This window comes from Pseudophryne corroboree, chromosome 6 (genome assembly GCF_028390025.1).
Source record: "Pseudophryne corroboree isolate aPseCor3 chromosome 6, aPseCor3.hap2, whole genome shotgun sequence".
Taxonomy (NCBI): Eukaryota; Metazoa; Chordata; class Amphibia; order Anura; family Myobatrachidae; genus Pseudophryne; species Pseudophryne corroboree.
This window is the reverse complement of record NC_086449.1, coordinates 474,094,248-474,112,550: the sequence shown is the minus strand read 5'-3', so window position 1 is coordinate 474,112,550 and position 18,303 is coordinate 474,094,248. Positions and strand designations below refer to the sequence as shown.

General features: G+C 45.3%; 1 protein-coding gene across 1 annotated transcript in view; it reads right to left on the bottom strand.

Annotated features, from left to right (window-relative positions):
- The window catches only part of WNT2 (Wnt family member 2), a 142,407-nt gene that overhangs the window by 91,180 nt on the left and 32,924 nt on the right, over window positions 1-18,303 (bottom strand). Inside the window, exon 3 of the mRNA XM_063927223.1 lies at window positions 8,345-8,622. Coding sequence (XP_063783293.1) covers window positions 8,345-8,622 — 278 coding nt within the window. The remainder of the gene's footprint in view (window positions 1-8,344; window positions 8,623-18,303) is intronic.

The window sequence follows — 18,303 nt, the reverse complement described above, 5'->3', positions numbered from 1 at the left end:
ACGGCGGCATGATCATACTGGAAGCTCGAACATGGCCCAGACACCATTGGTTCATGGATCTACTAGATCTCTGCATAGACGAGCCCTTCTTTCTACCTCTTCGTCCAGACCTGCTCTCCCAGGGGCCTTGCCTCCATTCGGACTTACCTTGCTTGTCTTTGACGTTGTGGCTCTTCAGACATCCCTCCTAGGGGACAAAGGTTTCTCCAGAGCAGTAGTTCAAGCTATGCTTCAGGTGAGGAAACCAGCCTCTGCTCGCATTTATCACCGAATTTGGCACTCTTATTTTCAATGGTGTGCTCATCGTCACTACGACCCTCGGGTTTTTAGGATCCCTAGACTGTTAACTTTCTTACATGCAGGCCTCACCATAGATCTTCTCAAGGTCCAGGTCTTCGCTTTGTCCAACTTGTTACTAAAGAGACTGGCTCCTTTACAGGAAATGCGTACCTTCATGCAGGGGGTACTCCAGATACAGCCTTTATTCATCCCTCCAGTTGCTCCATGGGATCCCTACTTGGTTCTTTAGGCCTTACAACACAGTCCCTTTGAACCACTGGAAATGATAGACTTCAAGTGGCTCACCACCCGTGGAGCCTCTGACTTGGGAGTTCTCTCTTGTTGCTCCCCATTTCTGATATTCCACCAGGACCAGGCGGTCCTTAGGACTAAACGTCGATACCTACCTAAGGTAGTCTCTAAATTTCAACGAACCTATTGTGGTACTGGCGGCCTTCCAGGAACATGGTCTCTCCACAGAGGAAGCCTCGCTGGATGTGCTCTGTGTTCTTAGGATCTACATGAACCGTACTAGTTCTGTTAGGAAAACAGATGCCTTATTCATCCTCTATGGATTCCACAAGCGGGGCTAGTAATCTCACAGGCTTACATGCAGGCTGATCTTTCTGTTTCAAGTGCAGTATCTAGTCATTCTACCATGGACCCAGAAGAAGAAAAGAAAGTTATGGTAAAACTTACCTTTGTTAACTCTTTTTCTTCAAGGTCCATGGGATCTGCAGGGCGCCCACCCTGATGGACCATGCTTCAATAGGTTGCCTTTACGGTCATTAGTTCCTTTCTCTTTTCCATGAGAGTGTGATTTTCTGTGTGTACCATACTGTCTTCTCTCCTTTCTCCAGCACCTACTTTGGGCTTGTTAACTAAAACTGAAGTGCCTGAGCATGGGGGCAGGGTATGAATGGAGAGGAGCCCACTACATCCTGGGAGGCTCACAAAGCTTTATTGTTCAGTGCCAGTACTGGTCTCCACCAGATCATACCCAAGGTTAACCGTGTGGATCCCATGGACCTCAAAAAAAAAAAAGTTAACCAAGGTAAATTTTACCATAACACTTTCTTTTTCAGAATGCTGCAGATTATGAAATAAACGTCAAAATCAGGAAACATAACTGCAGTATAACAGGATATAAAAGTAAAGGCTAAATCAATACTCAATTTTGTAGTGGAATTCAATTCAGTGTGTTGATCGCGAGTGCCTCCACAACATTCACATGAAGGCACTTCATGAACAGTATCTTCAGATATTTCCTGTTGTACCCCATATAGATGGGGAAATGGCTCTAAACTGCACACCCTCCAGTAATGAAAGGTGCTATGCTGCTGAAAATAAAGCAGTATACACAGACAAAGGGGTGCAGCTGCACTATGCGATCATTACATTTCAATATAATAAAATATAATCTATCATAAGAGGTTGTTAGTATATCGTTGGCCAATGATATCGGCCTGCCCACCAATCGTCCAGGTCACCTCTTGTCGAGCAGGTCCCTAAAACTATGGGGCCAACATCCGGGATGCTGGGAACCCCAAAACATGATCCAGCAAAGGACCCCCCCAGGGCATCACACTAAAGGATAGTGATAATAAAGTGATATAAGGTATAGGTGTATGAAGGTCGCTACTAAGTGTTCAAAGGTGAAGAGTATGTGAAAAAAAATAAGATTTTACTTACCGATAAATCTATTTCTCGTAGTCCGTAGTGGATGCTGGGGACTCCGTCAGGACCATGGGGATTAGCGGCTCCGCAGGAGACAGGGCACAAAAATAAAGCTTTAGGATCAGGTGGTGTGCACTGGCTCCTCCCCCTATGACCCTCCTCCAAGCCTCAGTTAGGATACTGTGCCCGGACGAGCGTACACAATAAGGAAGGATTTTGAATCCCGGGTAAGACTCATACCAGCCACACCAATCACACCGTACAACTTGTGATCTGAACCCAGTTAACAGTATGACAACGTAGGAGCCTCTGAACAGACGGCTCACAACAAAAAACAACCCGATTTTTTTGTAACAATAACTATGTACAAGTATTGCAGACAATCCGCACTTGGGATGGGCGCCCAGCATCCACTACGGACTACGAGAAATAGATTTATCGGTAAGTAAAATCTTATTTTCTCTAACGTCCTAGTGGATGCTGGGGACTCCGTCAGGACCATGGGGATTATACCAAAGCTCCCAAACGGGCGGGAGAGTGCGGATGACTCTGCAGCACCGAATGAGAGAACTCCAGGTCCTCTTTAGCCAGGGTATCAAATTTGTAGAATTTTACAAACGTGTTCTCCCCCGACCACGTAGCTGCTCGGCAGAGTTGTAATGCCGAGACCCCTCGGGCAGCCGCCCAGGATGAGCCCACCTTCCTTGTGGAATGGGCTTTGACAGATTTAGGCTGTGGCAGGCCTGCCACAGAATGTGCAAGTTGAATTGTGCTACAAATCCAACGAGCAATTGTCTGCTTAGAAGCAGGAGCACCCAGCTTGTTGGGTGCATACAGTATAAACAGCGAGTCAGATTTTCTGACTCCAGCCGTCCTTGAAATATATATTTTCAATGCCCTGACAACGTCCAGCAACTTGGAATCCTCCAAATCGCTAGTAGCCGCAGGCACCACAATAGGCTGGTTCAGGTGAAACGCTGACACCACCTTAGGCAGAAAATGAGGACGCGTCCGCAGTTCTGCCCTGTCCGAATGGAAAATCAGATATGGGCTTTTATACGATAAAGCCGCCAATTCTGACACTCTCCTGGCTGAAGCCAGGGCCAGTAGCATGGTTACTTTCCATGTAAGATATTTCAAATCCGCCGATTTGAGTGGCTCAAACCAATGGGATTTGAGAAAATCCAAAACTACATTAAGGTCCCACGGAGCCACTGGGGGCACAACCGGGGGCTGTATATGTAGTACTCCTTTTACAAAAGTCTGGACTTCAGGAACTGAAGCCAATTCTTTCTGGAAGAAAATCGACAGGGCCGAAATTTGAACCTTAATGGACCCCAACTTGAGGCCCATAGACAATCCTGTTTGCAGGAAATGTAGGAATCGACCCAATTGAAATTCCTCCGCGGTGATAATGTTGTGCAGTCACCTCCTTCCTGGCTTTAACCAGTGTAGGAATGACCTCTTCTGGAATGCCTTTTTCCCTTAGAATTCGGCGTTCAACCGCCACGCCGTCAAACGCAGCCGCGGTAAGTCTTGGAATAGACACGGTCCCTGCTGAATCAGGTCCCGTCTTAGAGGTAGAGGCCACGGATTTTCCGTGAGCATCTCCTGAAGTTCCGGGTACCAAGTTCTTCTTGGCCAATCCGGAGCCACGAGTATCGTTCTTACTCCCCTTTGCCGTATAATTCTCAGTACTTTGGGTATGAGAGGCAGAGGAGGAAACACATACACTGACTGGAACACCCACGGTGTTACCAGAGCGTCCACAGCTATTGCCTGAGGGTCTCTTGACCTGGCGCAATACCTGTCCAGTTTTTTGTTGAGGCGAGACGCCATCATATCCACCTTTGGTTTTTCCCAACGGTTCACAATCATGTGGAAGACTTCTGGATGAAGTCCCCACTCTCCCGGGTGTAGATCGTGTCTGCTGAGGAAGTCTGCTTCCCAGTTGTCCACTCCCGGAATGAACACTGCTGACAGTGCTATCACATGATCTTCCGCCCAGCGAAGAATCCTTGCAGCTTCTGCCATTGCTCTCCTGCTTCTTGTGCCGCCCTGTCTGTTTACGTGGGCGACTGCCGTGATGTTGTCCGACTGGATCAACACCGGCTGACCCTGAAGCAGGGGTTTTGCCAGGCTTAGAGCATTGTAAATCGCTCTTAGCTCCAGTATATTTATGTGAAGAGACATCTCCAGGCTTGACCATACTCCCTGGAAGTTTCTTCCCTGTGTGACCGCTCCCCAGCCTCTCAGACTGGCATCCGTGGTCACCAGGACCCAGTCCTGTATGCCGAATCTGCGGCCTTCTAACAGATGAGCACTCTGCAACCACCACAGAAGAGACACCCTTGTCCGTGGCGATAAGGTTATCCGCTGATGCATCTGCAGATGCGATCCGGACCATTTGTCCAGCAGATCCCACTGAAAAGTTCGTGCGTGGAATCTGCCGAATGAGATTGCTTCGTAAGAAGCCACCATCTTTCCCAGGACTCTTGTGCATTGATGCACAGACACTTTTCCTGGTTTTAGGAGGTTCCTGACAAGTTCGGATAACTCCTTGGCTTTCTCCTCCGGAAGAAACACCTTTTTCTGAACCGTGTCCAGAATCATTCCCAGGAACAGCAGACGTGTTGTCGGGGTCAACTGAGATTTTGGAAAATTCAGAATCCACCCGTGTTGTTGCAGCACTACTTGGGTTAGTGCTACTCCGTCCTCCAGCTGTTCTCTGGACCTTGCCCTTATCAGGAGATCGTCCAAGTAAGGGATAATTAATACGCCTCTTCTTCGCAGAAGAATCATCATTTCGGCCATTACCTTGGTAAAGACCCGAGGTGCCGTGGACAATCCAAACGGCAGCGTCTGAAACTGATAATGACAGTTTTGCACCACGAACCTGAGGTACCCTTGATGTGAAGGGCAAATTGGGACATGCAGGTAAGCATCTTTTATGTCCAGGGACACCATAAAGTCCCCTTCTTCCAGATTCGCTATCACTGCTCTGAGTGATTCCATCTTGAACTTGAATTTTTGTATGTACAGGTTCAAAGATTTCAGATTTAGAATAGGTCTTACCGAGCCGTCCGGCTTCGGTACCACAAATAGCATGGAGTAATACCCCTTTTCCTGTTGTAGGAGGGGTACCTTGACTATCACCTGCTAAGAAAACAGCTTGTGAATGGCTTCCAATACCGTCGCCCTGTCTGAGGGAGACGTTGGCAAAGCAGACTTTAGGAACCGGCGAGGGGGAGACTTCTCGAATTCCAACCTGTAACCCTGAGATACTACCTGCAGGATCCAGGGGTCCACCTGTGAGCAAGCCCACTGCGCGCTGAAATTCTTGAGTCGACCCCCCACCGTTCCTGAGTCCGCTTGTAAAGCCCCAGCGTCATGCTGAGGGCTTTGCAGAACCCGCGGAGGGCTTCTGTTCCTGGGAAGGAGCTGCTTGCTGCCCTCTCTTACCCTTTCCTCTACCTCGGGGCAGATATGACTGTCCTTTTGCCCGCTTCTTATAGGACCGAAAGGACTGCGGCTGAAAAGACGGTGTCTTTTTCTGTTGGGAGGGGATCTGAGGTAAAAAGGTGGATTTCCCGGCAGTTGCCGTGGCCACCAAATCCGATAGACCGACGCCAAATAATTCCTCCCCTTTATACGGCAATACTTCCATATGCCGTTTGGAATCCGCATCACCTGACCACTGTCGTGTCCATAAACTTCTTCTGGCAGATATGGACATCGCACTTACTCTCGATGCCAGAGTGCAAATATCCCTCTGAGCATCTCGCATATAAAGAAAAGCATCCTTTAATTGCTCTAAAGTCTGTAAAATACTGTCCCTATCCAGGGTATCAATATTTTCAGTCAGGGAATCCGACCAGACCACCCCAGCACTGCACATCCAGGCTGAGGCGATGGCTGGTCGCAGTATAACACCAGTATGTGTGTATATACTTTTTAGGGTAGTTTCCAGCCTCCTATCAGCTGGATCCTTGAGGGCGGCCGTATCAGGAGACGGTAACGCCACTTGTTTTGATAAGCGTGTGAGCGCCTTATCCACCTTAGGGGGTGTTTCCCAGCGCGCCCTAACCTCTGGCGGGAAAGGGTATAATGCCAATAACTTTTTTGAAATTAGCACTTTTCTATCTGGGTTAACCCACGCTTCATCACATACATCATTCAATTCCTCTGATTCAGGAAAAACTACAGGTAGTTTTTTCACCCCCCACATAATACCCCTTTTTGTGGTACTTGTAGTATCAGAGATATGCAAAGCCTCCTTCATTGCCGTGATCATATAACGTGTGGCCCTACTGGAGAAAATACGTTTGTTTCTTCACCGTCGACACTAGATTCAGTGTCCGTGTCTGGGTCTGTGTCGACCGACTGAAGTAAAGGGCGTTTTACAGCCCCTGACGGTGTCTGAGACGCCTGGGCAGGTACTAACTGGTTTTCCGGCCGTCTCATGTCGTCAACTGATTTTTGTAATGTGCTGACATTATCACGTAATTCCATAAACAAAGCCATCCATTCCGGTGTCGACTCCCTGGGGGGTGACATCACCATTACCGGCAATTGCTCTGCCTCCACACCAACATCGTCCTCATACATGTCGACACACACGTACCGACACACAGCAGACACACAGGGAATGCTCTATTGAAGACAGGACCCCACTAGCCCTTTGGGGAGACAGAGGGAGAGTTTGCCAGCACACACCCAAGCGCTATAATATATATGGGAACAACCCTATATAAGTGTTGTATCCTTATAGCAGCTTAAATATAGTAATATCGCCAAAAAAAGTGCCCCCCCTCTCTGTTTTACCCTGTTTCTGTAGTGCAGTGCAGGGGAGAGTCCTGGGAGCCTTCCTCACAGCGGAGCTGAGCAGGAAAATGGCGCTGTGTGCTGAGGAGAATAAGCCCCACCCCCTATTTCGGCGGGCTCTTCTCCGGAGTTTGTGAGATCTGGCAGGGGTTAAATACATCCATATAGCCTCAAGGGCTATATGTGATGTATTTTTTAGCCATAAAAAGGTATTATACATTGCTGCCCAGGGCGCCCCCCCAGCGCCCTGCACCCTCCGTGACCGCTGTGTGAAGTGTGCTGACAACAATGGCGCACAGCTGCAGTGCTGTGCGCTACCTCAGGAAGACTGAAAAGTCTTCTGCCGCCTGCTTCTGGACCTCTTCCATCTTCGGCATCTGCAAGGGGGGTCGGCGGCGCGGCTCCGGGACCGGACTCCATGGCTGGGCCTGTGTTCGATCCCTCTGGAGCTAATGGTGTCCAGTAGCCTAAGAAGCCAATCCATCCTGCACGCAGGTGAGTTGACTTCTCTCCCCTAAGTCCCTCGATGCAGTGAGCCTGTTGCCAGCAGGACTCACTGAAAATAAAAAACCTAAAAACTTTTTCTAAGCAGCTCTTTAGGAGAGCCACCTAGATTGCACCCTGCTCGGACGGGCACAAAAACCTAACTGAGGCTTGGAGGAGGGTCATAGGGGGAGGAGCCAGTGCACACCACCTGATCCTAAAGCTTTATTTTTGTGCCCTGTCTCCTGCGGAGCCGCTAATCCCCATGGTCCTGACGGAGTCCCCAGCATCCACTAGGACGTTAGAGAAATGTGTATACATGAATAATAGACAAACAGAGATGCATAATAGACCCCAAAGATGCAAGGGGAAGAGAGTAAACAATGAATGTGTACCATAATAGACGGCAATGTGTGACGTACAGCGCACAAAACTGAATTCCCCTAGAGGGATATTCTAAACATACCAACCCTAAAAGTGCAGGTTTAGCATCCAAGGGGTGTGTCTTAAGGCCCGTACACACTGGTCGATATATCGGCCGTTCTTTTGAACGGCCGATATATCGCGGGACCGTTGGCCAGTGTGTACGGCCGATACGTCTGTGAACTCCGTCGTTCACAGACGTATCGCGTCGGCCGCGCAGCACAGCCGACGGCCAATATATCTACCGATATATTGGCGCGTCGCTGTGTGTGTACGGGGCGGTCGGCCGACCGCCCGTACACATGCTGCGGCGGCGATTGACAGCTGAACTGGGCGGGCGTGTGTACACGCCCGCCCAGTTCATGACGTCAGTCCCCTACGGATCGGGCAGTGTGTATGCTGAACACACTGCTCGATCCGTCCATAGATATATCTAAAGATCAATTGATCTGCAGATATATCTATTAGTGTGTACCCACCTTTAGACATCATCTTTACAGTTCAATTGTTGGTAGGTTTCTTTTTTTAAATAAATAAATAAAGAAATAACAAGCAGCAGTACAATAGTCTATATAGTCATCTCTGATTGTGAATTGGTCATAAACATTTTTTGTTTCTTTATTTTAATGCTGTCAAACAAAGTGAAATAAGCAAATACCTTTCTTCCGACTCTGTTATTGTGTAGGTTCATCAGAGCTCTAGCATCTTTACCTCTTCCTTCTTTTGCATCCACAAACGCTCTGGCAAATTTGACACCATAGTCTATGTTATCACTGCAGCCACCCCAGTCAAAGCTGCCTCTGCTGTCTTTGGAAGAACCTTTTTTCTTAGGATCACAAGAACAGGACTTCAGCTCTCCTTGACTGCATGCCCTGGTGATAGCAAACACCACTCCGGCAGAAGAGATGGCATAAACAAAGGCTGACTCACGGCTACCTGTAAATGTAGAGAAATGAGGGAACAATGCTTGCTGTAACAGTAATATAGCTGCAGGTCTTATTTTTATATATTGTATTTTATTGTTTATAAAAATCCTTTGTATAGTGTATGGATTTGCAACTGTATCAATTAAACTTCCGCATAGCCCTGGGGTTAGGATGAGTGAAACATAGGTATGTTGGACTGTTCCTTAACTAAACAGCCCAAAAGTGATAGCAAATTGTCAAGCAGTGGAAGAATAGATACTGTATGGTCGTAACCTATTACTATTGCACTTTGGGTAGTTTAGTAAAGACACGGTCATCTTAAAACTCACTCTCCCTTGTTTATTCCAAAAACATCAGTTCACATTTAAAACAGTATCCATGTAGCAGCGGCACCGCCGACAGCCGTTTCAACCACCTTCTAGGGGTTTTCCTCAGGGGCCCCAAGACAGTCTTGAAAAAGTCCCAGTGCATTGTGGGACAAAACACGTTGACCAGATCAGACCACAATACTCCCAAACTAGATTTCCTCCATATCATCTACCGAGGCACATAACGGCTCTACGTGCAAAGACCTTGCCGCTGGGAGAATACCTTCATATCCGGACCAGCCCCTGCAGTGGTGACCATTATCACTGGGAAGGACAAGTGGGCAGGCACTCGTGGTCAGACACCAGGACACACGAGCAAACGGAGACACCTGCAGCCGGACAACAATCCCGTAGCGGAGAGTGCATCACCATCGGGAGGACAGGTTACAGCGTAGACACCCGCTGCCGGAAATTAACAGAGGCACCAGGAGGGGTAACTATACATTTTTACTGTGCTTGGAAAGGGAACTGTAGCTGGAACGCCGGCAATACAGCACTAGCCTCACATCCCGCTTCAGGGTGCCGATAATCTAATACTGTTATCATTTGGATACAAGTAACCGCTGTGGTTATAATTGTTACTAACTAACTTAAACCTATTTCCCCTAATCTTGGAGGCAAAACCTTTTGGGAGTCCACGGAAAAAGATGCACTTTATTGCTACTAGATATCATTATAAAAAGAATTAAAAGATACATTTTAATCTGCATGTATATTTGTGAAGGAAAGAATATAAGATTTATGCTATCAATCTTTCTGAAATTTTATATATTTTTTTTTTATATAAATATGAATGTGTAAATGTGATTTTTATTAAATGTGATATTATAAAATACGGGCCTTCTTAAACATTAATTAATTTGGAGGACAATTAGCCATATTAAAGAATTTTTAGATATAATAGAATCCTATGAGAAATAGGAATCCACAAGCGCAGTACAGGTTGAGTATCCCATATCCAAATATTCTGAAATACGGAATATTCCGAAATACGGACTTTTTTGACTGAGAGTGAGATAGTGAAACCTTTGTTTTTTGATGGCTCAATGTACACAAACTTTGTTTAATACACAAAGTTATTAAAAATATTGTATTAAATGACCTTCAGGCTGTGTGTATAAGGTGTATATGAAACATAAATTAATTGTGTGAATGTAGACACACTTTGTTTAATGCACAAAGTTATAAAAAATATTGGCTAAAATTACCTTCAGGCTGTGTGTATAAGTTGTATATAAAACATAAATGCATTCTGTGCTTAGATTTAGGTCCCATCACCATGATATCTCATTATGGTATGCAATTATTCCAAAATACGGAAAAATCCCATATCCAGAATACCTCTGGTCCCAAGCATTTTGGATAAGGGATACTCAACCTGTAATTACATATTTGTTTTAAATGACACAAGACAGATTGTTTTCAGCAGTGTAAGATCAGTTAAAGGAATGGTAATGCTAGTGGAGTCCTCCTTTTTTTAATGCATGCATTATTTCTGCTCAACATAGCAACATTTGACCTTTTGCATGGGTGTGATATAAAAGATCTACAATGTCTAGGTCGACCCCATTAGGTCGACAATGACAAAGGGTCGACACTGGAAATATCGACAGGGGCAAAATGTCGACATGACAATAGTCAATATTGTGGGGGTTTTTGGTTTGTTTTTTTTGTTGTTGCATTTTTGGGGTTAGTGTGGATCGTTTTTCTGTCTAGGATCACCATTTGTAGAAACAGCTTCGCTTGCCATGCTTTGACCACGATGTCTTTCTTCGCTCGACAGAAGGTTACTAAAGGTTATGATTTGTGACACGGATAGTCAAGGATGGAGAAAAGTCCAAAAACATGACACCCCCCCCCCTTCCCAAGTAAACACGCATCAACCATCGCCATGTCGACCATTTGAACCTGTCAACCTTTTCCAGTGTCGACCTTTCATATGTCGACCTGAAATTGTAGATCTATAGTCCAGATCTCCTTTTGCATATGGTAGTAATAATTATAGCAGGACTGATATTGGTAATACATATCTTGTTTAGAGAAAATAAAGGAATGGCGAAACTTAGATTTACAGTAATACATCAAAGTGTAATATGATGCATGTGGCACACATCAGTCCTAAAGCTGAATCCACACTGTATGCTGATGTAATGGCAATCACAGGAGAAAGTGACCTTTGAAATACAGTTTCAGCTAATATTATAAACAAGCAATGTATTCAAGCACTAAGAAACTTAAGTTGAATTAATGTATTTCAGGAAGGCCAGGAAGGCAGTATTGTGGAATAAAAGGAGTCTTTAAAAGTGGAGGAAGACTAACATGTAACATAGGTGTACAGTAAATTCCTTTGCACCATTTAGTGGAGTGCACCTAGACGCATTTTAATGCACAATAGGGTAAACAAAGTCATGTGTACAAAAGAGGAGATGAGAAAATGATTCTGGGACAGTACTGGGTGTTAGTGAGGTACAGTAAATGGAAGTTTTAGAATGCTCACAACAATACCAAGTTGTTTGAGTCACATTTCCAAGTTCACACCCAGTGAAACAGACTTGACCTTGCATAGTGGTCAACCAGAGTTATGCTGCCTGAAAAATCGACCCTGGGAATGATGAAAGATTTGTAGTTGAGATTTTTACTACAAAGCATTCCAAGTCAAGCCCTAGACACATCGATGAGTACATTATGGACAAGCTGGAACATATATTGCTCCTAGGGCTGGATTAATGTTGTGTGGGCTTCTACCTATAAAAAGTCAATATAAAAAGTATAATGTGTGTGTGTGGGGGGGGGGGGGGGATTTCCAGTGATCTCAATGGATGCAGAAGAGACTTTTGACCTTGTCACTTGTGATCATCTCTTGGAGATGTTGTCCCGATTTGGATTCTCAGGTTGGTTTATAGAAAGTTTGCAGACTTTATATTTTGGTCCACTAACCCAGAATTTTCTAAACTCAACCATTACAGTCCAGGTTTTAAGGATGTCCATGCTTAAATCCAGATGGATAATTCAAATTGAGTGAAGTACTAATTAAACCATCATGGATAGCCTTAAAACCATGACTGTAATGGAAGTTGGGAAACTTTGCACTAACCCAAGTGTGCAGGAATGTTCCTGTGTCCGAACCTTTTCAATTCAAAGGGGAACTCACCAGGGGTGCCCGCTGTCACCTCTATTATTCGCCATAGCTTAGAGCTACTTGCAGTTGCCTTAAAAACTGTATCTGACTTTCGTGGCATTAACATTCGCTCTGCGGATTCTAAAATCTTTCTGCAGATGACATACAGTATTGCTGTTTGTATCTGATCCTGAAACATAGATTCTTTTTATTGTTGACACGGTTTCTAGATTGGTTCTCTTGCTGGGTATTGAGTGAATTTGCAAAAATCTGAGATAATGCAGATTACCATGGGATTCGTTTCTTCCCTTCTTAACTCTATTGGGGGCCAAGTTTACCAGGGCCATTTCCATTTTAAATATTTGGCCACTCAGATTCCGTGGTACAGTATCTTGATAAATTACATAGACACAGATTGAGATTGAATGATGCACTACGTTATCCTCTAAACTTCTGGCAGAATAAAAACTTAAGATTAGACAAGCTAAGTTGTATATGACTAGGCCGAAGGGAGGTTTGGCATATTTTTATATCCTGTCCTTTTCACATTCAGGTTTTTTTTTTTTCTTTTTAGTACATTTTGGACCACTTGTATGATGAGGGGAATTTTTACTTATATAACTAGAGTCTGAGATTTTCTCCCCTTACTATTTGGTGGCTTCTCTGTACACCCACAAATCTATTATACCTATACAAGTTATGTATAATATTCTTTTTACATACACTTATCCTTCCTGATTAGTTGTTAACTCCAACTTGGTCAATGAGTATACCTACAGTACGTTAAGTTTATCCCTATTTGGTACAACTCACTGTTATCCATAGCTTAGATGAGGTAATGCTATTTTCCTAGAATGGTGGGAAAAGGGAATTTGGATGGTGCAGGATGCATTTTAACCCATTATTATCTTTAGTTTCCTAGATTTGCAATGGACATTTACTATCCCTAATAAACAATTTTATATGTATCAACAAGTTATGCATCATGCTTGTTCTATCCCTTGCTGGCAACACCTATTATGTATATGAGCTTACACACTTTGCTCTCCCATTTAAAATCTGTACATTATAGAACTCAAAATTTGTATTCTGAGCTGGTTAATTCAGTTGTCGATAAGGTATGGCAAACTTCAGTGACCCCCTGGCAGACATATGCTCCCCGCTTTGTATTGGGACTATTGGGCAGGACTGGCTTCTACTGGAGTGTATGAAACTAGGAAGTTGGAAGATGCTTCTTCTCATTCAGTATCACCTTAGGACATTGAGCAGAACAGAGAATAGACTAATAATAGGTTAAGTATAAGTCTGCTGCCTGGCAGTGGTAGCAATACTACAGGAGCCTAGGACATGTGAGTGCTTGTATGACCCACAGTATAGAATTAGTCTATACACTAAGGCAGTGGTTACCAAACTTTTCTGAATCATGGCGCCCTAGAGTATCAGAATTTTTTTCACAGCATCCATAGGCCAAAAGTTTCTTACTTGGAAATTCAGAAAAAATAAATTAAAGTAAATGGTGTTTATATATCATCCTTAGGTTAGTTATGTTGCGAAGCACAGGATTCACTTCTGTGTGTCCACATATTTTATGATTGGAAGCCATAAGCAATGGTTTTGCCTATTACATTTACCAACCATAATTTGAATTAGCCCCGGACCACCAACCCTAGGCACCCAGTTTGTGAACCACTGCACTAGGGACATGTGCATCTGCTATTGCAGTTAGAGAACTGGAGACAGTCAGTAGCAGTAGTTCTGTACTCATGGTTGCAGATAGTGTTGGAGACTGCATGCATGAGGCTATTGTGGATAGCATGCTGTAGCTGAAAGTGCAGGTAGTAGACAGCTCACTGGTGTAATGGATGAGTGCTGATTACAACAGGTAGAAGCTGGAGAAGGATCCTGCTGCTGAGTAGTAAGTGCTGAAAACTTGACTGATTACAGGCATAGAGAGAATGAACACTCTGCAGAACACAATAGCAGGAAGCTCAGGAGTCAGCACAACTGACACAGGGACCAGGAGTGGATCGAAGACACTTTGTGCTGGCAAGCGTCAGGTGCCGGAGAATGTTTTAAATAGGGTGCTCTGCATCTGTTTTGGGCAATGAAATCATATGAGAAGCACAGTGACTGAATGACTGCAATAGTGTCAGCTTCCTCCGGTCGGATGGTGGTGCCCATGCTGCACCAGACCGCAGTAACGGGTATTCCGAGATGGCTGGCTAGTGAAAACATGCCAGCCAGTAAATCAGCAGTGCTAGGTGTGGTAAGAGGGTTTGAGTACTCACTGTGCCACAAGAGGTTCGTGTTAGGACAATATAAAAAGGACATACCTCAAAGTAAGAGGAGACATACAGTATGGTAGCAGCTGAGTCAGGATATTGCCCTAAATGTAAGCACACATACCTCCTTTTTTCATAATCTATGGGAATGTCCTAAAGCTAGACATTTCTGGGACAAGGTTATATGATTTGTTAATGCACTGTTTAACCTTCTTCTGCTCAAAGACCCTCTAGCTATAATTTGTGTAAACTTTCTGAACTTTGATCTGGGTCATACCAGGCGATCATTCCTTTGTTAACCACTATGGTTACTGTAGTCAAAACAATAATTTTACTCAACTGCGATGTAAGTACTCCTCCCTCTTCTGGGGGCAGTTAAAACTTTAACATTGCAACTCTTGTATTTCTGCATGCAAGCTACCATTCCTCTCATGAAAAAAGCAATTGCATAATTTACTAAAAAGTAGGGGATTTATTAATAATACTTAGATCCGTCATTACAGTACAAAATTGTGAAACCAGAAATTGGTATCGTTACCGCCAGCTACCCTGAATTTACTTTTAGGGATGATTCTGCCACCTGTGTGTTGGTTGGGGGGTTTATGGGGAAAGATCTGAAATGATTACAGAGTAACTAACTAGTTTTATATTTTTGTGTCTTATCCTAGGCAAACGCAGGGGGGGGGGGGTTCCAGTTGCCCAAGATCCCCCCTTCCACACATCCTGGCCAGCGGCCAGTACATGCAGTATATAGGTTGAAATGGAGCTGCTGCACATGCCCAGGCCAGTGGTAGTAGATTTTCATACCAAGTCTGCTGTTTGTGCATGTCTGTGGATCTGAGTGCTCAATCATCGCACCAGAAAGAGAATCTGGTAAGAGGCTTACAGTGATCATTGGGCTGCATATGTCTGACGTACTGTATTACATAAACTGCACTGCATTTGGAGACTCTAGCATGTTACATGCTACAGATGTGTTCACATATAACTTTTTTATTTTGCTCAATTTGGCACTACATGCATAGCACGGCTAAGTTCTTTTTTACGAGTAGCGAGTGAATTAATTTTAAAATTTTTATTGGCAATAATAAGATTTTACTCACCGGTAAATCTATTTCTCGTAGTCCGTAGTGGATGCTGGGAACTCCGAAAGGACCATGGGGAATAGAGGCTCCGCAGGAGACTGGGCACAACTAAAGAAAGCTTTTAGGTCACCTGGTGTGCACTGGCTCCTCCCACTATGACCCTCCTCCAAGCCTCAGTTAGGACACTGTGCCCGGACAAGCTGACATAATAAGGAAGGATTTTGAATCCCGGGTAAGACTCATACCAGCCACACCAATCACACCGTATAACTCGTGATACTATACCCAGTTTAACAGTATGAAAACAACTGAGCCTCTCAACAGATGGCTCAACAATAACCCTTTAGTTAACAATAACTATGTACAAGTATTGCAGACAATCCGCACTTGGGATGGGCGCCCAGCATCCACTACGGACTACGAGAAATAGATTTACCGGTGAGTAAAATCTTATTTTCTCTGACGTCCTAGTGGATGCTGGGAACTCCGAAAGGACCATGGGGATTATACCAAAGCTCCCAAACGGGCGGGAGAGTGCGGATGACTCTGCAGCACCGAATGAGAGAACTCAAGGTCCTCCTCAGCCAGGGTATCAAATTTGTAGAATTTTGCAAACGTGTTTGCCCCTGACCAAGTAGCAGCTCGGCAAAGTTGTAAAGCCGAGACCCCTCGGGCAGCCGCCCAAGATGAGCCCACCTTCCTTGTGGAATGGGCTTTTACTGATTTAGGATGCGGCAGTCCAGCCGCAGAATGCGCCAGCTGAATTGTGCTACAAATCCAGCGAGCAATAGTCTGCTTAGAAGCAGGAGCACCCAGTTTGTTGGGTGAATACAGGATAAATAGCGAGTCAGTTTTCCTGACTCTAGCCGTCCTGGAAACATAAATTTTCAAGGCCCTGACTACGTCCAGTAACTTGGAATCCTCCAAGTCCCTAGTAGCCGCAGGCACCACAATAGGCTGGCTCAAGTGAAAAGCTGATACCACCTTAGGGAGAAACTGGGGACGAGTCCTCAATTCCGCCCTATCCATATGGAAAATCAGATAAGGGCTTTTACATGACAAAGCTGCCAATTCTGACACACGCCTGGCTGAAGCCAAGGCCAATAACATGACCACTTTCCACGTGAGATATTTTAGATCCACGGTTTTAAGTGGCTCAAACCAATGTGATTTTAAGAAACTCAACACCACGTTGAGATCCCAAGGTGCCACTGGAGGCACAAACGGGGGCTGAATATGCAGCACTCCTTTCACAAACGTCTGAACTTCAGGTAGTGAAGCTAGTTCTTTCTGGAAGAAAATCGACAGAGCCGAGATCTGTACCTTAATGGAGCCTAATTTCAGGCCCATAGTCACTCCTGCTTGTAGGAAATGCAGAAATCGACCTAGTTGAAATTCCTCTGTTGGGGCCTTTTTGGCCTCACACCAAGCAACATATTTCCGCCATATGCGGTGATAATGCTTTGCAGTTACATCTTTCCTGGCTTTAATCAGCGTAGGAATGACTTCCTCCGGAATGCCCTTTTCCTTCAGGATCCGGCGTTCAACCGCCATGCCGTCAAACGCAGCCGCGGTAAGTCTTGGAACAGACAGGGCCCCTGCTGCAGCAGGTCCTGTCTGAGCGGCAGAGGCCATGGGTCCTCTGTGATCATCTCTTGAAGTTCCGGGTACCACGCTCGTCTTGGCCAATCCGGAACCACGAGTATTGTTCTTACTCCTCGTTTTCTTATTATTCTCAGTACCCTTGGTATGAGAGGCAGAGGAGGGAACACATAAACTGACTGGTACACCCACGGTGTCACTAGAGCGTCCACAGCTATCGCCTGAGGGTCCCTTGACCTGGCGCAATATCTCTCTAGTTTTTTGTTTAGGCGGGACGCCATCATGTCCACCTGTGGCCGTTCCCATCGATTTACAATCAGCGTGAAGACTTCTGGATGAAGTCCCCACTCTCCCGGGTGGAGGTCGTGCCTGCTGAGAAAGTCTGCTTCCCAGTTGTCCACTCCTGGAATGAACACTGCTGACAGTGCTAGTATGTGATTTTCCGCCTATCGGAGAATCCTTGTGGCTTCTGCCATTGCCATCCTGCTTCTTGTGCCGCCCTGTCGATTTACATGGGCGACTGCCGTGATGTTGTCTGACTGGATCAGTACCGGCTGGTGTAGAAGCAGGGATTTTGCCTGACTTAGGGCATTGTAAATGGCCCTTATTTCCCGAATATTTATGTGTAGGGAAGTCTCCTGACTCGACCATAGTCCTTGGAAGTTTTTTCCCTGTGTGACTGCCCCCCAGCCTCGAAGGCTGGCATCCGTGGTCACCAGGACCCAGTCCTGTATGCTGAATCTGCGGCCCTCTAGAAGATGAGCACTCTGCAGCCACCACAGCAGAGACACCCTGGTTTCAGAATCCAACCGGGCTGGTGTAGCACCTCCTGAGATAGTGCTACTCCCACCAACAACTGCTCCTTGGACCTCGCCTTTATTAGGAGATCGTTCAAGTACGGGATAATTAAAACTCCCTTTCTTCGAAGGAGTATCATCATTTCCGCCATTACCTTGGTAAACACCCTCGGTGCCGTGGAGAGTCCAAACGGCAGCGTCTGGAATTGGTAATGGCAATCCTGTACCACAAATCTGAGGTACTCCTGGTGAGGATAGTAAATGGGGACATGCAGGTAAGCATCCTTGATGTCCAGGGATACCATGTAATCCCCCTCGTCCAGGCTTGCAATAACCGCCCTGAGCGATTCCATCTTGAACTTGAATTTTTTTATGTATGTGTTCAAGGATTTCAAATTTAAAATGGGTCTCACCGAACCGTCCGGTTTCGGTACCACAA